Consider the following 20,850-nt stretch of genomic DNA (forward strand, 5'->3'; position numbering starts at 1 on the left):
GTGTATGTATGGCACGCCAGTGAACGGGAGAGACCCACCTCTCACTCTTGTCTTCCAGACCACTATATGCAGGTGCTGGTCTGTCAGCACGAATGCGTGAGGGAACTTGCCACTCGCCCTGGCCGCCTTTCTCCAATTGAGAACTTTCTTCCCCTTCATTACGACTACCTACAGTTTGCCTACTATCGAGGTAAAGCGTGGATCGTCCCGGAAGACCTTTGGGGAAGGGGTGTCGTTCCTCATAACAGACATTGAACTTTCCTCTCTATTTCCCACTTTACCATTGAGGCAATGGGGGTTTATGGCTTTTTTTTTCTCTCATCTCACATCACCACCACTCAGGCCAAAGAGAGTAGGTGAAACCACAAGTGGGCAAATGCTGTGATGATGTCCTGCAAATTTTCTTAGACTGACATTTTACATGATTTTCAACTTAATATTAAAAGGTCATATATTTGCAAGTTCAAAGACCAAATATCATAAAAGCCTCCCTTTCTTCCTTTTTTTCTGTGGCCCAATTTCATGCCCTACAACCCAGTTTCCGATTTATGGTTTTTTAAAATATTTATACACACACACCCTAACTTATTTCCCCCCTCTTATACACAGAACGTGGCATATTATTTACACTGTTTTTTACATTGCTTTCTTCACTAAATAATATATGTAAGTAGGGAGCGCCTGGGTGGTGCAGTTGGTTAAGCATCTGGTTCTTAATTCCGGCTTAGGTCATGATCTCAAGGTCCTGAGATGAAGCTCATTGGGTTCTGTGCTCATTGGGATCTGTGCTGGGCAAAGAGCCTACTTAAGATTATCTCTCTCAATAATAATAATAATAATAATAATAATAACAATAATAATACCAGGGGTGCCTGGCTGGCTCAGTCAGTAGAGCATGCTACTCTTGATCACGGGGTTGTGGGTTCGAGCCCCATGTTGGGTGTACAGATTAGTTAAAAATAAAGTCATAAAAAGTATTTGTTAGTAGGTTGGATCTATGAAATTACCATTTGCTTAGGTCAGTAAAATCCAAATTTTGGCAATTTTATACGGTCTAACCTAATTGTATTGATACGTGGAGATCTTCCTCATTAATTTTTCTTTATATCCATATACCATTGTACTATAATTTATTTTATGTGTCTCCTTACTCATGGGTATTGTGTTGTTAGTAACTGGTATTTTAATCAAGGATCAAATGTGTAATACTTTATGTAAGTTAGATCACATCCACACGTGAATATCTATAGGATGAGTTTCTGGAAGTATGATTCCTGTGTCAAATCATTCATTCACATTAAATTTTGATAGATGTTGCCAAATTTTCTTCCATATGTAATACATTTTTCATTGCTCATCAACAGAATATACTGTGAAATTTTAGATTATTACTGAATCCCACTAGGTAAAAATTTTTATCTCATTATAGTTTTAATTTCTATTTATCTAATTGAGAAAGAGAGATTGAACATCTTTCCTCACGCTTATAAGCAATTAATAGAATTATTAATAGAATTGGGATTGCTGAAATTGGTTTTAGATGTCATGTGGTCGAACTCAGGACAAAAACAGAATTAACTGCCAAAATTCTGTTCTGCTTATTTGTATTAAATAATGGAGGTTGTCAAGAGACATCTTCAGGTGGAAACTTATAATAATTGATGTAAAACATCTAACACCAAAGCAGACCAAAGGTAGAACCATTTTAAACACCTGAAATCATGTCCTTCCTTTTGTCTGTGGCTATCTCTTTTGAAGTATGATTAGCACAGAGTGTTGTATTAGTTTCAGGTGTACAACATGATGATTTGACAGTCGCTCAGGGCTCATTATGATAAGCATGGTCACCATCTGTCACCAAACAACATTATTACGGTCATACTGTATTCCCTATGCTAAACTTTTCAGCTCTGTGACTTATTTATCTTACAACTGGAAGTTTGTACTTCCTGATCCCCTTAATTTCGCCCATCCCCTCACCCGCCTCCCCTCTGGCAGCCATCAGTCGTTTCTCCATATTTGACAATCTGTTTTGGTCTGTGACCATTTCTGCATGTGCTGTTCAGCTTCACCTTGTCCTCCCTCTTACTCATGTTTACTGCGGACCTCTCACAGGCATGTTGAAGTATTTCTTACAACCCCCCTAGATGGACCGAGCCTGACTCTAATGCAAAGACTCCTTGGTCTTTCAGTTGGTGAATATGTGAAAGCCTTGGAGTGTGCCAAGGCCTATCTTCTCCTCCATCCAGATGATGAGGACGTCCTAGACAATGTAGATTACTATGAGAGTCTCCTGGATGACAGCCGTGACCCAGCATCCATTGAGGCCAGAGAGGTGAGACCAAGGTCCTGAGAAGGAACTGCATTCTGCTAGATGCTCTGGGCAGAATTGGTAAAAATGTAGCTCTGCTCTGGAAGATGTCTAGCCATTGAGTCAAGGTTCTAGAAAGCAGTTCTTTTGTACTTCAGTACTAATGCCAGAAGCATATTTTTCTCCTACATGACAGCTTGTGAAAAAATCTATTAAGAAGGAGACTTTTTGTGCAGCTGTGAATATTTTGTAGCTCATTTGTCACTGTCTATTGAAAAATATTTCCACTTGAACATTTATCATATTTCTTAACTGTTATTTAAATATAAACTTTTCATTCATTTTTTTTTTGTTCCTAAAGGATTTGGCAATGTTCGTGAAGCGTCATAAAATGGAATCAGAACTAATAAAATCAGCTGCAGAGGGCCTGGGATTTTCATACACAGAACCGGTAAGAGCAAAGAGGGAAAAGGAAATGTGTTTTAAAAGAATGCTCAATTGACTTCTTTTTTTTTTAAGATTTTATTTATTTATTTGACAGACAGAGATCACAAGTAGGCAGAGAGGCAGGCAGAGAGAAAGGAGGAAGCAGGCTCCCCCTGCTGAGCAGAGAGCCCAATGCGGGACTCGATCCCAGGACCCTGAGATCATGACCTGAGCCAAAGGCAGAGACTTAACCCACTGAGCCACCCAGGCGCCCCCTCAGTTGACTTCTTATACATGAATAAGAATTTTATTTCCCGGGGGAGGAGTCAAGATGGCGGAGAAGTAGCAGCCTGAGACTACATCAGGTAACAGGAGATCAGCTCGATAGCTTATCTAAACATAGCAAACACCTACAAATCCAACGGGAGAGCGAAGAGAAGAAGAACAGCAACTCTAGAAACAGAAAATCAACCACTTTCTGAAAGGTAGGACTGGCGGAGAAGTGAATCTAAAACGACGGGAAGATAGACCGCGGGGGGAGGGGCCGGCTCCCGGCAAGCGGCGGAGGAACGGAGCACAAAATCAGGACTTTTAAGTCTGTTCCACTGAGGGACATTGCTCCAGGGGCTAAACCGGGGTGAAGCCCACGCGGGGCCAGCGTGGCCCCAGGCCCCGCAAGGTCACAGAAGGATCGGGGGTGTCAGAGTGTCGGAGAGCTCGCAGGTATTAGAACGGAGAAACCGGCTGCAAAGACAGAGCCGAGGACTGAACTCTCAGCTCGGGGTTACCTTGAACTGGTCGCGGGCTGGGTGAGCTCGGAGCGCGGCTGGAGGCTGGGGATACGGGAGTGATTGGGTGCTGTCCTCTGGGGGCGCACTGAGGAGTGGGGCCCCAGGCTCTCGGCTCCTCCGGGCCGGAGACTGGGAGGCCGCCATTTTCATTCCCGTCCTCCGGAACTCTACGGAAAGCGTTCAGGGAACAGAAGCTCCCAAAAGCGAACCCGAGCCGATTACTTAGTCCGGCCGCCGGTAAGGGCGGTGCAATCCCGCCTCGGGCAAAGACACTTGAGAGTCACTACAACAGGCCCCTCCCCCAGAAGATCAACAAAATATCCAGCCAGGACGAAGTTCATCTATCAAGGAGAAAGCAGATTCAATTCCTAAGACAGCAGAGCAATTCCAGAGGAGGAGAAAGCAAAGCACGGAACTCATGGCTTTCTCCCCATGATTCTTTAGTCTTGCGGCTACTTCAATTTTTTTTTCTTTTTTCAATTTTTTATTTTTTTTTCTTTTTTCAATTTTTTTTTCTTTTTTCTTTTTTCTTCTTCTGCTAAATTTTTTTAAAAACTTTTACCCTTTTCTTTTTTAACGTTTTTTGACTAGTTCATCTAAATATATATATTTTTTCTTTCTTTTTTATATTTTTTTATTTGTTTTATTTTTTAAATTTTTTTCTTTTTTTTTCTTTTTTTTCAGAACCTGTTTTTTATCCCCTTCCCCCCCCCCCACAATTTGGGGTCTCTTCTGATTTGGTTACAGCGCATTTTTCCGGGGTCTTTGCCACCCTATTAGTAGTTTATTTGCTCCTTCATATCCTCTTATCTGGACAAAATGACAAGGCGGAAAAAATCACCACAAACAAAAGAACAAGAGACAGTACCGAAGGCTAGGGACCTAATCAACACAGACATTGGTAATATGTCAGATCAAGAGTTCAGAATGACGATTCTGAACATTCTAGCCGGGCTCGAAAAAGGCATGGAAGATATTAGAGAAACCCTCTCTGGAGATATTAAAGCCCTTTCTGGAGAAATTAAAGAACTAAAATCTAACCAAGTTGAAATCAAAAAAGCTATTAATGAGGTGCAATCAAAAATGGAGGCTCTCACTGCTAGGATAAATGAGGCAGAAGAAAGAATTAGTGATATAGAAGACCAAATGACAGAGAATAAAGAAGCCGAGCAAAAGAGGGACAAACAGCTACTGGACCATGAGGGGAGAATTCGAGAGATAAGTGACACCATAAGACGAAACAACATTAGAATAATTGGGATTCCAGAAGAAGAAGAAACAGAGAGGGGAGCAGAGGGTCTATTGGAGAGAATCATTGGAGAGAATTTCCCTAATATGGCAAAGGGAACAAGCATTAAAATCCAGGAGATGCAGAGAACCCCCCTCAAAGTCAACAAGAATAGGTCCACACCCCGTCACCTAATAGTAAAATTTACAAGTCTTAGTGACAAAGAGAAAATCCTGAAAGCAGCCCGAGAAAAGAAATCAGTAACATACAATGGTAAAAATATTAGATTGGCGGCAGACTTATCCACAGAGACCTGGCAGGCCAGAAAGAGCTGGCATGATATATTCAGAGCACTCAACGAGAAAAACATGCAGCCAAGAATACTCTATCCAGCTAGGCTATCATTGAAAATAGAAGGAGAGATCAAAAGCTTCCAGGACAAACAAAAACTGAAAGAATTTGCAAACACCAAACCAGCTCTCCAGGAAATATTGAAAGGGGTCCTCTAAGCAAAGAGAGAGCCTAAAAGTAGTAGATCAGAAAGGTACAGAGACAATATACAGTAACAGTCACCTTACAGGCTAATAATGGCACTAAATTCATATCTCTCAATAGTTACCCTGAATGTTAATGGGCTAAATGCCCCAATCAAAAGACACAGGGTATCAGAATGGATAAAAAAACAAAACCCATCAGTATGTTGCCTACAAGAAACTCATTTTAGACGCGAAGACACCTCCAGATTTAAAGTGAGGGGGTGGAAAACAATTTACCATGCTAATGGGCATCAGAAGAAAGCTGGGGTGGCAATCCTTATATCAGATCAATTAGAGGATTGGAAGAATAAATATTGTGAAAATGTCTATGCTACCTAAAGCAATCTACACATTTAATGCAATCCCTATCAAAATACCATCCATTTTTTTCAAAGAAATGGAACAAATAATCCTAAAATTTATATGGAACAAGAAAAGACCTCGAATAGCCAAAGGAATATTGAAGAACAAAGTCAAAGTTGGTGGCATCACAATTCCGGACTTCAAACTCTATTACAAAGCTGTCATCATCAAGACAGCATGGTACTGGCACAAAAACAGACACATAGACCAGTGGAACAGAATAGAGAGCCCAGAAATCGACCCTCAACTCTATGGTCAACTAATCTTCGACAAAGCAGGAAAGAATGTCCAATGGAAAAAAGACAGCCTCTTCAATAAATGGTGCTGGGAAAATTGGACAGCCACATGCAGAAAAATGAAATTGGACCACTTCCTTACACCACACACGAAAATAGACTCCAAATGGATGAAGGACCTCAATGTGAGAAAGGAATCCATCAAAATCCTTGAGGAGAACGCAGGCAGCAACCTCTTCGACCTCAGCCGCAGCAACATCTTCCTAGGAACAACGGCAAAGGCAAGGGAAGCAAGGGTGAAAATGAACTATTGGGATTTCATCAAGATCAAAAGCTTTTGCACAGCAAAGGAAACAGTTAACAAAACCAAAAGACAGCTGACAGAATGGGAGAAGATATTTGCAAACGACATATCAGATAAAGGGCTAGTATCCAAAATCTATAAGGAACTTAGCAAACTCAACACCCAAAGAACAAACAATCCAATCAAGAAATGGGCAGAGGACATGAACAGACATTTCTGCAAAGAAGACATCCAGATGGCCAACAGACACATGAAAAAGTGCTCCACGTCACTCGGCATCAGGGAAATACAAATCAAAACCACAATGAGATATCACCTCACACCAGTCAGAATGGCTAAAATTAACAAGTCAGGAAATGACAGATGCTGGAGAGGATGTGGAGAAAGGGGAACCCTCCTCCACTGTTGGTGGGAATGCAAGCTGGTCCAACCACTCTGGAAAACAGCATGGAGGTTCCTCAAAATGTTGAAAATAGAACTACCCTATGACCCAGCAATTGCACTACTGGGTATTTACCCTAAAGATACAAACATAGTGATCCGAAGGGGCACGTGTACCCGAATGTTTATAGCAGCAATGTCTACAATAGCCAGACTATGGAAAGAACCTAGATGTCCATCAACAGATGAATGGATCAAGAAGATGTGGTATATATACACAATGGAATACTATGCAGCCATCAAAAGAAATGAAATCTTGCCATTTGCGACGACGTGGATGGAACTAGAGCGTATCATGCTTAGTGAAATAAGTCAATCGGAGAAAGACAGCTATCATATGATCTCCCTGATATGAGGACATGGAGAAGCAACATGGGGGGGGTAGGGGGATAGGAGAAGAATAAATGAAACAAGATGGGATTGGGAGGGAGACAAACCATAAATGACTCTTAATCTCACAAAACAAACTGGGGGTTGCTGGGGGGAGGTGGGATTGGGAGAGGGGGAGCGGGCTATGGACATTGGGGAGGGGAGGCCAACCATAAGAGACTATGGACTCTGAAAAACAACCTGAGGGTTTTGAAGGGTCAGGGGTGGGAGGTTGGGGGAACAGGTGGTGGGTGATGGGGAGGGCACGTTTTGCATGGAGCACTGGGTGTTGTGCAAAAAGAATGAATACTGTTACGCTGAAAAAAAAATAAATAAAAAGGGAAAAAAAAAAAAGAAAAAAAAAAAAAGAATTTTATTTCCCAGCTTGATTTACTGAAGGTTCTTCTTTTTTTTTTTTGAAATTCCATTTGCCAATTTTATTTATTTATTAATTTAAATGTTTTAATTATGTTCAGTTAGCCAACATATAGTTTATTGAAGAGTCTTATCTCCTGTCTTGTATTAACAAAACCCGGGGAGGCAGGGGTGGGTGTTTACTCAGTGTATGATAAACATTAAAAGACTTTAATAGATCTCCATATCACTGAGATCCAAAGTCAAAAGCAGACATATTTGGGGGAAGAGAAGTGTTTTGCACCTGATGCATTTGCCTCAGGATTGTTTTATGTCTTAAATTCTGGATGTAAGCTTTTGTATTTCTCCTACACGTTTTAAAATCTAGAAAGACTTCATACAGAACAAAATCAGTGTCAACTGTACTATTCTTCATGCTGACTTTTCTCCACTTGTCCATGTTGACTTTTAGTCATTCTTCATGTGAAGATACAACTTCGCCGGTACAGAGAGATTTCTGTTCTGATTTTTATTTAAGGTGTCATAAACAATTTCTACATTTTTGCAGCTTTTAAGATGATTTTTAGCTACGTAAATAGAATTGATGTGCAATAAATTAACTGTTTTTCTGACACTGGGCATCTGATTTGTTTCTACCATGTTTAATGCATGAAGCATTTTCCCTCTGTATTGAACTATGCCCTATGAATAAATTACCAGGAATGGGATTATTCTGCCATAAAAAGACATGAGAAGTTTTAAAGTTCTTGAAATTGCTTTTCTAAGGGAATTTTTTGATACCTTCACTGGTTCTAGAAATGCATAAAGTACCAGTTTACTATGAATATCTCAACAATATCTCAAACATTAAAAATCATTTATATTTCTTATATACAAAATGGTATATCACTGTTGTTTTCATTTGTATTCCTTTGATGGCTAACAAAAATTAACTTTTCACATATTGTCATTAATTACTTTTTCTGTGACCTGAATTATCTGGACATGCCTTTTTTCATATATCTGCTAGTTAACTATATAAGTTCTTTACATATGTACCTGTCACATGTTTATTAAAAAAGCACTATTTGTAACAGATCCTATTTGTAACATTCTTTTCATTACTGTCTTATGTTTTTATTGGCATATTTTAAAAATTAGGATAATTTTTAAGTATACTAATTCTAAATAACGTTTATAGTATGCTTATACTCGGCCTTACTTATTTTTTTTAATTGCATTCTCCCAGGAAACTTCAGAAAAAGTTACTTTATGATCTTGCACAGATGATTAATCAAACTGGACTTTCTTGTTTGTTTTATTCATGAAACATAACGGAGTTGGACTGAATGATCTCTTAATTGTCTTCCTGACATCAAATGCCAAATCACTTCTTGGATAAAAATATAAATACTTAAGCTAATTCCCTGTTATTTTTAAAAATCCATTTGTGCATCATTTTATCTTGGCCAATGTTTCATTGCCTTTAGGTTTTCTTTTTATTAATTAAAAAAATATTGTATCTTAATACGGTATGCAAATTTCCCAATGTTTTAGGTCTTTTGAGTGTTTTAAATTTATATTTTCTTTTTATACATTATATTTTAGTGAGAAAGCTATTGATTTTTTTTTTTAATTTAAAACAGAATTATTGGATCCGATATGGCGGACGACAGGATGAGAATCGGTGAGTTCTTCATTCAGAACACAATCCGTTTACTTTTAATGAGAAGAAATACTTAAAGTTATACCCATTATAAGGACCTTAGCTCTATGAAATAGGCTATGAATATGAAAAAGGCTATGAAATAGGCTATGAATATGAAAAAGATATAAATAAATGAATTCTACACTGGGAATTAGAAGCTCAGCCTTCTGGTCCCAGCTTGCTCTTTCTACAGTCATGTGACCTTGGTGCTTTGTTTTCCTTTTTAGTCTTCTGTGTTCCTTCCAAGGAAGGGGTTGGATCAGGTGATTTCTGAAGGTGACACCTTCTCTGGATTCTGTTTTTGATTAATAGAATAGAGCTTAGTTTTTTCTTGTTAATGCTGAATTCAGTTAATGTATTTGAAAGCAGGAAGGCCAAAAAGTTTCACTGCAAGCTAAACTATTAGGTGTCATTAACCCAATCAGAAATGAAGAGACTTCATTTTTTGAAATGATAGAAGTGAAAAATCAATTTACATGTGGGTAATTACATGTTTGAGCTGTGGGAGTTTGAATGTGGGAGTTACACGTTTGAGCTGACCTGGTCTAGCCTGTTCATTTTCCAAATTCAGAAATCAAGGTTCTGACAAGCTAAAGGACTCTTTTGGAGTGTCACCACGAGGGACTGGTAGATGAAAATCTTCCTATTCACAATCTCGTGGTCTTTCTCTAGGCAGCAAGGCCTCAACCCTGGGTGGTCTAAAATTATTACAAGAGCTCCAAGAGTGGACATGCTCAGTTGATTTGTTCAGTCTGTGTATATTGAAAGGATATCATGCTGTGAATTGTATGTTTGCCAAGTTTGAAACTTCTGTCTTCTTTTTTGGAATAGTCAGGACCACTGCACGAGGTCATGCTTTATTTCAGTTCAGCTATTGTTTGGGGTGTGCTCTATGCTCAGGACAAAAATACAACACTCCGAGCATTACAAAGAGGCACGTGATAATGTTTTTCTGCTCTTTTGAGACTTAATGTCTAATCTCATGGAGGGTGAAGTTATGGATACAATTAACTGTCGAAAAAAAAAAGGGTGCTAAGAAGAGTAAGGTGCCCTTTGTCTTTGAACATCCTTATTCAGTGGGAAATTCCATTTCAACTGTTTTTAATGGGCAGGGTCCCTTCGGGAGTGAACGTGGAAGTGGCAGAAGTTCACGGATTGTCAATGGGGAAAAAGTCATCGCCCAAGATAGATCGAGACTTAAGAGAGGGTAAGTATCCGTGCACTTTTACTTACAGGACGGAAAGGAGGAGGTAGGACTTGGCCCGCTGTTATTTAAATTAAGGAAGAGTCCACTTTCTCTGGAAACGAAGGAAGAGGACTAAGCTACTATATTTTATGACATTCTGAAAGCAAGACTTGAAAACAATGTCTCAGATTTTCTGTCATCACCTTTGGTTTCCAACAAAAGTGCTTCCAGATTCACTCCCTTAATCTGTTGCCCACAGGAGTCGTGTGAACTAGGCAGGGACAGAATGATCAGTTGAGTACCTGAGGCTTGGAGAGGTCACGGGGCTTCTGTCACCTGGTGAGTGAGTGCCAGAGAGTACAGAGTAGACTGCACATCAGAGGAGCTTGAGGAGACAGGCCATAGGACTATCCAATGAGCTCATCTACGGTGCTTGCAGCACATATATTTGAGCAGGACTCCGAGTGGTAAGTAGAATTTAGGTTGCATTGACAGCGGTGTGGAGGGAGCCATGTTAGTGGATAAAACAATGGAACAAAGGCACAGACATGGAGAGAGCAGAACGTGATATACTTACGTCAGATCAAAATTCACAGAAACACATGTAGAGTGTTGTCAAAGTAGTTTTTAGAGCTAAACGTTATAATAATAAATTATTAGCAATAGTGGTACTAACTCAATAGTGATCCTTAACAATTACTATGGTATCTATATAATTTATAATTTCTCAGGCAAATTTACACACAGTTCATTTGAATACTGGAAGCAACTCATATAAGACAACTGTCCCCACTTTCCAGGCAAGAAAACTGAGGCCCACAGAGATACAGTAGCATGTCCAGTGTCTCCCAGCTCATAATGGGTTGAGCAGGCATTCGAACCCAGGCTTTTGAATCCAGATCTAGATCCCATTTTCCCTTACTTAGCTGTAGGTGGAACGTAAAAGTGTCTAGAGATCCAAAATGCATCCTTTATTTATTAAATAACAGCAAGATAAGCAGGTTTTAAAAACCTGCGTTGAGAAGTACAGTACTCCTTTCCCCCACAAGATAGTGTGGCAGCACATTCCCCCAGCTGATTGGAAAACGTCTGGCTCTCCACAGCTCTCACATTTCTCAGCCCTTTCCTTCCTCAGCTTCCAAGTCAGTTTGAGGCAGTAAACAGGATAAAACACTCATCTAATCTGACCTGGCCCTCAGTTTGTAGCCACAAAACCTAAGCTGTTCTACAAATGCCAGAGAGTTCCATGGTCAGCCAGAGTTCGTGCTGCTTTTTCAGCTGAGAAATCACCCAGGAAGTATGTGCCAGGAAGCCAGCACTTTGCTGTAAAGGTTTGGGAAACTCCAGGATGGTTGCCAAACTTCAAAGTCTCCCCCCACCCCCCCCCACCCCCCGCCGCCCGGCTCCCCAAGGACTCTGATGTACAGCAGCTGACTAGGAAGGCTAGCATGAAGAGTAGATCAGGAGACTATACCCAGGAGGGGGAGAGACCATGACTGGCTGGGCTACCAAAGTCTATCATTTCTGTAGAGTTTGCTTAGTTGAGTGGGCTACTGAATCTTAGGATGTTCTCTGGGAAACCCCTGGAAAGACTTCTGTGGAGTCACTAGAGATTTAAATAGTTTCTAAATTAAGAACAGTGGTAGACAGAGGCAAAGTTCCCAACCAGAAAACACTTTCCTATCTTAGTCTGGCTCCAAGCACATGTCAGGGAGGCAAAAAAGCTTGCGTGCTTCACAGAGTAGAATATATTTCAGCTTTTCTCTTCCTCCACAAAGCAACTGTCATCTACTCTTGGTTACCTAACAGGAATTAGTAGTATCTGCACTGGACGGCTCCGAAGCATTACGGGAGTGACCCAGGACCATGTCCCAGACAGACTCCAGTCCACGGAATATGCATATCATCAAACTAAAAACACCCATCCCTTACCCATTCTCCTTTCAAATGCCAGTTTCCAAAGGTCCTGCTCCATAGTCATCCCAGTCAGTATAGTAGAAATAACATTGAACTTGGAATCAGGCATCCCAGTTTTCAGGATTGGTTGGTCTTTTGTGCTGTGGTGTGATGGACACCTAGAGACTTGAGGTCTTTGGGCTCTGTGATCTTCAGCTGTAAAAGAAGGACAGCAACTTTGTGCTGAGGAACAGTGTGAAAAGTCTTCTGTAGACCGTACAGGGCTGTGCTCACATAAGGTCTGGTTACTTAGCACATCCCTGTTGTGACTCGTAGGACGCTGTAATATTTACGGTAAAACGCTGCTTCTTGCCATGTGAGACACAGGCGGTGAGCACAAAGTATTTTCCTAGATGATCCCTCTTTATTGCAACTGGAGAATCCGAGCCAGGCACATACTTTATGAATGAGAGAAGAATTAAGTTGTTTAGCTAAATCTCCTTGAGCTGTGGTTAGGAGTTGGCTGAAGTCATCAAATCAGGCCCCAGGAACCACAACTTATTGGACCACAGTTTTATTTTTATTTTAATGTTTTCCTCTGTCTGGTGTGCTACTAGTCATTTGCAGGCTGGTGAATGTGTGTGTTTCAATGGCAGGGTTTGTTTTTCCTTCTTCTTCTTCTTCTTCTTTTTTTTCCCCCCCTTTTTGGTTAGTGGGTGGGTAGTTGGTTGTGTCTTGTGAAATGCATGTGTGGGAAGCCTCTGTATAAAAGTCTGTGCTCAGTGGTGATTGTATTAACTACATGAAAGGCAGGTTTCTAGCATGGATTCTGCCTGAAGCTGTGAGTGGGCGGGTAGTTAAGACTCCTTTGCACTTTGTCCCTTTTCCTGATCTTTGTATGTTCCATGTGGTGTGACTAGGAGAACTGGCAATATCCCTTAGCCCTTTTTAAAATATACTCCTTTATGCTTATTAAGATGCGATACTTAGAACTTAACATAATAGACCAGGCATATATTACTATAATACTAAATAATCAACATTGTAATAGCAAATACTTCTACAGAACTTAGGAATGATAGACATTTTTCTAAATATTTTAGTTTTAGTAACTGTTAAAGTCATCTCTTGAAAATCAGGTCATTGTATTTAAAGTTCATATACTCTCAAGAGAGGAAAGGAAGAAATGTGATATAATACAAACCAACCCGGTTCACTCAACCCTTGATCTGTCATCCATTTCTTTCTGACTTGTATATTAGAAGTGCTTTTCAGTGAACCGACAAGTCGCTTGTCTTTCTTGTTGAAGGAACACCTCCTTTACCTTTCTAAGTGGGAATGGAATATGCAGTTTACTTTTCCAAATATTTGGGAAACTGCCTTAATTTGGCTATGGATCTTAAACAGCTACGTAGATTAGAGCAACTTTTCCCAAACAACCTGTGTTTTAAGTTAAGAGGCCTTGTTGGGGAGAGGAAAATTCTTCTGTTTTTTTTTTTTTTTTTATTGCTGCTAAAAAAAAAATACATCATAAATGTAGCAGCTTACAATAGTATACATTCACTACCCCACATTTTTGGGGGTCAGAAATTTGGGGGTAGCTTGGCAAGGTCCCTTGCTTCATGGTTTGGCAGAGACTTCCCTCAAGTTGTTGATCATCTCTGAGGTCTCTCTTGACTGGGGAACTATCTTCTTCTAAGCTCAGAAGATAGAATTGGTTCCTAAAGTCTTAGCAGACAGTGGTCCTCAGTTCCTCGTTGATCACTGGCTGGAGGAGGCCTCCTCATTCCTTGCCGCATGAGTCTGTCTAAAATGAAAGCTGAGAAGGCAATAGGCAGACTCTGCCAGCGAGATGGAAGTTGCAGTCTCATGTAATACAATCACAGAAGTGATGCCCCATCACCTTTGCCATATTCTGTTGTCAGAAGTATGTTCCAGTCCCCACTCACAGTTGAGGAAAGCAAATTATGCAAGCCCATGAATCCCAGGAGGCAGTGATCATTAGGGAGCTGTCTTACAGTCTCTCTGCCATAGGAACAAAGGAAGGAGGGAGGAAGAAGGAAGGAGAAAAGAAGGAAGGGAGGAAGGAAGGAAGGAAAGAAAGAAGGAGAGAGGAAGGAGGAAGAAGGAAAGAAGGAAGGAAAGAAGGAGGAGGAAGGAAGGTTGGTTTTTGTGCTCAGTTAAGGGAGAGAACTGCTTCATGCTATCTCGATAGGATATTCGTGCCTATTTACATATTAGAAGTTCTAAGAAGTCCTCGTAAATTTTATGTAACCTAGTACTTCCCAAACATATATGATCAAGAAACTCCTTTTTTCATCAAAAGCTTTCTGCAGAAAAAAGGCTGAGAAACATTGAATTATGTATGTATGTGTATATATATTTTTTCTGTTCATCCAGAAGATTGGTACTGAAACTATACCTTGTGGTCATATTCCTGGAATCTGAGAAATTCTGTATTTATAGATTTTTTATGACAATCTAAAAAAAAGTAATAGGGGCAACTAGCGGGTCATGTAGATAACCACCTGGCAGCCAAGTCCCACCATGAGACTTCCCACTGCGGTGGGTGAGACTACTATCCCATTGGCACCAGTTGGTGATACTTCAGTGACTGAAGACTAACAAGAAATGAAGCCCCACAAATGTATAAATAATGTATGAGGAGCAGACGAAGGCCCAAATTTATCATGGTACACTACAACTTCATAGTAATTGCAATTGAGAAAAGTTGCAGTGTAATGAGTCATTACACATCAGAAATACTATAAAGGATGCTGGCTCCAAAGAATCTGGGCCAGATCAGTGAGTAGAACATTCCTGTGGAATGTAGCTTTTTGGTTCCTGCAAAATAACATTAACCATTTCATTAATACTGTTAACTTGAATTTAGTTAGTTTTAGGGTCTTTTATTTAATCTTGTGAATTGCTTTTGGTATTACAGTTATGTGAAACTCTAAAGATAAATAAATACGGTACTTACAGTTTTATAATTGTAAGTATGGAAGCAAAATTGTGATAAAATAATGTGTTAGCACTGCCTCTCCTTAGGGAACTTTTCCTTTAACAGATAACCATATATTATTAAAGATTGGGAAACGCTATCTTTTTATCTTAATACTCCACTAATTGTGGGCTGTAATGAATCTTTCATCATAACTAGAATATTAATAAATGTGGTGCTGTTCCTTAGTTTCACCAATTAATTTTAAAGGACTAGAGGGGACATCCATTTCCGTGGGTTTCTTCCTTCCTCACCTGATGTCCTGTAGGCCCCTGTGATGGGGACCATTGTGGGAGAAGAAGGGAGCAGCTGAGCCCTCCCCATGCCTCCCTCCCAGGTGGACTGTTATTGACAGGCACATGTCAGGTCCCTTACCCCAAATCATCTCCTTCTGAAAAGCCTACAAGGGCTAATTTCATGAAGTTGTGGGCCCTATCCAGGGAAAGAGCCAGGGCCTATAGTAAACCTTCCCATGCAAAGAAAGTGATACAAAGATTTGCCCAGAGAACAGAAAAAAATAAATATTCCACAAACAAGACCGTTTAGAGTCAGTTAGGTGGCAGGAAGGAGGCTAGGAAGGAGTTGGCTGGCTTGGGTGTGGCTGTCCTGATGGTGCATTTACCAGCTGAGTTTTCTAGTGAAGATATTTCTCTCCATACCAGTGAGACTGGGGTATGTATGTCACATATGGGAGCACAAACATGTGATCAAGTAATGTGATGTTGTAACAGAGTGAGGAACCAAGGGTTGTGGGGAAGGATGTGTGCACTTACGAAGAAAATTCTAGAAGGTCTTCTCCGAACATCATCCTGTGAGATTCCCAGTCTGCTTTGCAAGATCATTACTGGAATAAAATGAAAAGATAGTGTAGCAAACCCACGATACTGTACAAATGTGACACCATTATTGTGATGTTATGGAGAAACCTGGTTGTCAGATATCTGTCTTTTTCCTGAATCCATAGTGTACATAACAAGATTCCAACGTGTCTTTGCATTCTTAGGTATTCTTGAGCAAACTGATTCTCATGAATTTCACATTGAAAACTGATGGGTGTTCTGTACTCCCCCCACCCCTTGGGAACAGAGGTAACAGAGAAGACGGTATGTTCTGTCTCTTCAGGTGGCCCTCTGCTCTATGAGAACATCACATTTGTCTATAACTCGGAACAGTTGAACGGGACTCAGCGGGTTCTCCTGGATAACGTCCTGTCAGAGGAACAGTGCCGGGAGCTCCACAGCGTGGCCAGTGTGAGGACCCGGGTGGGAGGGGAGCCTGATGGTGCTGACCTGGTGGGAGCCCTGGAGCTCTCTGGTCCTGGTCTCACTTGGAGCCAGGAAACCAGGCCTGAAATGTCACTTTCTTTAGGACAAGGACATCAGTGTGGGGGCATTTTTGTAGCCTGCATTGGGATGATTTGAATTTTGTCCCGGTCTGGACACAACTTGTGGATCTGGAATAGTTAGTGACTTTATACCTAGGACAATAGCCATTCAGCATGTGTTCTGCTACCATAAAAAGTCACTGGGAAATCTCTACATTTTAATCAATAATTAACCAATATATTAATCATTGATAGCCTATCTGTTTCTACAAATCTAGTATTTCATGTTGAACATGGAGAGTGAAGTTTAAATGAAGATATATCTTTGGATGGGAAGAATTAATGATACCAGGATCCTGGTACAAAATAAGGTTCGGTCTGAGCATTGACTATGGTCCTTAGTTTCCTGGCAGTCAGCAAAAAGGGAGAACTGATGACATCATCACTGTCATTAAGAAAGCATCTTCTTGTATTTTGCTTCCAGGGAATCATGCTTGTTGGTGATGGATACAGAGGGAAAACTTCACCCCATACACCCAATGAGAAGTTTGAAGGAGCAACTGTCCTGAAAGCACTCAAAGTAAAGTCGTAGCTTGGGTTTGGGTTCCTAAGAGTCCATCAAATACCTTCCGTGCATGTTAGACACAGGAAACAGGAGAGTCGAGACGGTAGACCTGTCAGGAGAAGTGAAGGGAGAAAGTATGAAAAGATATCTCCATGGTTTTAAATCACTCCTTCGTTCCTTCATTGACTCATCAACTTATCAAACATTGTAGCTCCTAAATTCATATCTGACAAATAACATACAGCCCCTCCTCCTCCATCTTCAAGGAGATCCTGGGGCAATGGAAAAAATGTACTGAACCCCATGATGATTCTGCCCACACCAAGTGTTGTTGGGGAGAAAGGAGTGTTCTCTGAGAAGAGACAAGAGGAGGAGACTAGGTTTCAGTGTTCCCACTGTGATGAGGAAGGATGAACTTCAGTGGCTCATTTTTCTAACCCAAATCTAAGAGCATGAGGCTGTATTCCCACTGGTCAGTGCAAACGTGATCCTCTTTACACTGCCGTACTGGAACCTAGTGTCTGTTTTTCTCACACCTTCCGGTCAGCCCAGTGCGATCTCATGCTCTTCTTTGTCTTCAGTTTGGTTACGAAGGCCGAGTCCCCCTGAAGAGTGCCCGTCTGTTTTATGACATCAGCGAGAAGGCTCGAAAGATTGTAGAATCCTATTTCATGCTGAACTCAACCCTGTATTTTTCCTATACGCACATGGTCTGCCGAACAGCCCTGTCTGGTAAGATTCCAGAGTCTAAACTTTTTCCCTCCTACCCATGGTGAAATGAGAATGGAAACAATGTAAAACAAAGTTCTGTTACATTTTAGACTCATGGTTTAGCAAAGTTGTAAATTCCCAAAACAGAAGCAGCTTGTTCACTCTTTGCTCTCCCTTCCCTCTGTTTCTCCTTGTGACCCCCTCAAGTTCCAGAAGCCCATCGCTTTGCCTGTCTTTCCTTCCAAACCCATTTCCCCTACTTGCTTAAAGTCACACAGAGAAGGACTTTCCTGCTTAAGGTTTCATTTTCCAGGGAACCAGGAACCTGGAAATTACAGTCCCCCATCACACCCTGAAGTGTTAAGTGGTCACATAGAAGATGAAGGGATTGTTCAAAGAAATGTTCTTAAAAAGGCAGAGGCCACCTCACTTGTGGCTGTCGTGATTTCTCCCCTAGATCTTCTCTTTCACACCCTGTTGAGTGGGAGGGAAGGAAGAATGTCATGGGAGGAGACTTTGACATGTGAACTTTCAGCTCAATCAATCTTTTCTTTTCACATTTTCATCTCACCCCTCTTCTTTGTCTTTCCTGCATGAAGTCTGACCCATGGAATGCATGGAATTTTTATTTTGTATCTTCATATCAAGACATTCACAGGAGAACAGGCAGGCGTGATTTGTCCACAGTTTTACAAGTTCATACCAAAGCAGGACCTGTCTCTTGACAGCTCAGTCGGTTCATTCATCCTTGTGGGTCTCTCTTGTGTCTCCTCAAATTTGCAAAGGGCACTAGTGACGGGAGAAGACAGATTGTCAGCTTGGCTAGTGGAGGTTCCTGCTCTCCTGTCATCTCACCTGTTCCCTTTTCCGGCAGGTCAGCAGGATAGAAGAACGGACCTCAGTCACCCCATCCACGCTGACAACTGCCTGTTGGATCCCGAGGCCAACGAATGCTGGAAGGAGCCTCCTGCGTACACGTTCCGGGACTATAGGTACAAGCATCACCGCCTTCACAATGAAGCTTTTGCTCAACAGTTACCAACCCTCCATGGAAACTAAAAACACTTATCTGTTTGGCTTGTCATCATATTCATCTCAATGAAGCAGAGATTCTCAAATAACCTTCCTGAAGCCACAACCAGGAAGCGACTTGATCATCTCAGATTTTTACCGTAAAAATCCAAGCACGTTTATTATAGCTTAATCCAGAAAAATGCCCATTTTGTTTTCGTATTAAAAAGTAGAGTTTCCTTATTTTATCTTTTGGCTTTTACTGAAACATATCCCTCGTGGGACATGGATCTCAGTCTGAGATCCCAAGGGTCTGCTGTCCCAGAGCTCATAGGGGGTCTTACAATATTACTCGCCTATGTCTGCCTTCTAGAAATAAACTGAAAACTCTGAGGAAAGATTGGATGATGCTCTAGTGTCTAAAGAGTAGTCACCATGTATTTAATTGTGGTTAATTACTGCCATAGAGTGCGCCATACAATAGCATGTATTGAACACCCCCTAGCTGCAAGGCAAGACTACAGCTCTTGGAGCTTTCTAGCTACATCAGGAGGCAGGGTTGGGGGGGGGGGGATACATCCTTTAGAGTTACAAGCATAAGAGGGAAGAAGAGAATTATAAGTAGCGTGGGCAATTTCGAAGGGGTAGATTAAATCAGTTAGGTTTTCTTGGGAAAAAGTGAAATGGGAGATGAAGTTTGAAATATAATTAGAATGTTAGCATAAGTGAAACAAGCAAATATTCAGGGGTATGACCCGAACTATATCTGATCTTACTCTTTAGGGTTGGGAGGGTCGGTTATTTCAATGTCCAGTTCAAAGGAAACTTGACCAGTCAAGCTGGTCAGTTTATTACACCTCCGGTATGTTCTGATGAAAGTGTTGTAAGCACATAATCGTACAAATGGTTTTCTCTTTTTCTCTTATAGTGCTCTCCTGTATATGAACGATGACTTTGAAGGAGGAGAGTTCATTTTCACTGAGATGGATGCCAAGACCGTGACGGTAAGTAAAATTATACAGGCAAATTTTTGTTGCATTTCTTCATATCAATCTTGCTATTTTTCTGAGGATTCGGACTGTTGGATTTCAAATATCTGAGCTTGAGAATTCAAGAGGTGCACAGGTGGCCAGCAAATGTATACATCATAAAATATTAGAGATGGATTCATCAATGAAATCGTCCAGTCCATTTTACAGATGGGTAATTTAAAGAATAGGTATATGAAGGATTTGCTCATGATTACATGGCCAGTTAGTGTTAGACTTGAAACCAGAACTTGGGTCTTCTCATTCTTTGTCAGGTAGTCTGATGGAAACACAAGAACACCTATTTCTAAATTACCCATGCCTAGGACTAGACAAATGGATTCAGTGGGATAGCTTTCAAACAATCTGGTGTTCTCCCTGCTTGGATTGAGCATTGCACTCTAGACCACTAGTTATCAAAATTACTGTGTATGTATATATAGATGCTTGTGACTGTAAGTAAACCTGTACCTGAAAATTGATTATACATATTACACACACACACACACACACACACTCACACACACACATACACACAGACACACTACAGATGAGATTTTAAACACAACTCCATAGGTAAAAATCAACAGTTAATTTCAACTAGGCAAACCAGTGCCTTTGGAAAACCAATCTACTGAGTTATAGACCATATAGCCTGCATCCCTTAGACTTTAAGCCAAAGAGCATACACCAGGATAGGAAAAACACGTTTTCCAATTGAGGATATAATTGAAATATAAATAGATTATGAGATATATCTTTCCTCCATACAAAATGTAAATAGTTGAGGCATGTATCTGATAAACTCCAAGGATTTGGGGTTATACATACTATTTTCACATCTTTTTCTGAGTATTATGCCTTCCCTCTCCTATTTTGTATCCTTTTCTTAATAGTGAAATACCCACCTATCATTCATGGCATACCACTGGGATATAAGCAGATGGTATAAAAAATTCTGTACTACTGGATTTGAAAGAGGATTCTATGGAGATTCTGGTTAAAATTGTCCGGAAACATTGGAATAATTTAGAAAAATATGTCATACCATTTCATGA

General features: G+C 40.6%; 1 protein-coding gene across 1 annotated transcript in view; it reads left to right on the forward strand.

Moving 5' to 3' along the window:
* Positions 1–20,850, forward strand: part of P3H2 (prolyl 3-hydroxylase 2) — a 157,823-nt gene that overhangs the window by 125,939 nt on the left and 11,034 nt on the right. The window contains exons 4-13 of the mRNA XM_046003907.1: positions 59–190; positions 2,193–2,335; positions 2,673–2,762; positions 9,006–9,046; positions 10,180–10,274; positions 16,276–16,403; positions 16,962–17,057; positions 17,624–17,774; positions 18,628–18,745; positions 19,693–19,768. Of these exons, the coding sequence (XP_045859863.1) occupies positions 59–190; positions 2,193–2,335; positions 2,673–2,762; positions 9,006–9,046; positions 10,180–10,274; positions 16,276–16,403; positions 16,962–17,057; positions 17,624–17,774; positions 18,628–18,745; positions 19,693–19,768 (1,070 nt within the window). The remainder of the gene's footprint in view (positions 1–58; positions 191–2,192; positions 2,336–2,672; positions 2,763–9,005; positions 9,047–10,179; positions 10,275–16,275; positions 16,404–16,961; positions 17,058–17,623; positions 17,775–18,627; positions 18,746–19,692; positions 19,769–20,850) is intronic.

This window comes from Meles meles, chromosome 4, assembly GCF_922984935.1.
Source record: "Meles meles chromosome 4, mMelMel3.1 paternal haplotype, whole genome shotgun sequence".
Lineage (NCBI taxonomy): Eukaryota > Metazoa > Chordata > Mammalia > Carnivora > Mustelidae > Meles > Meles meles.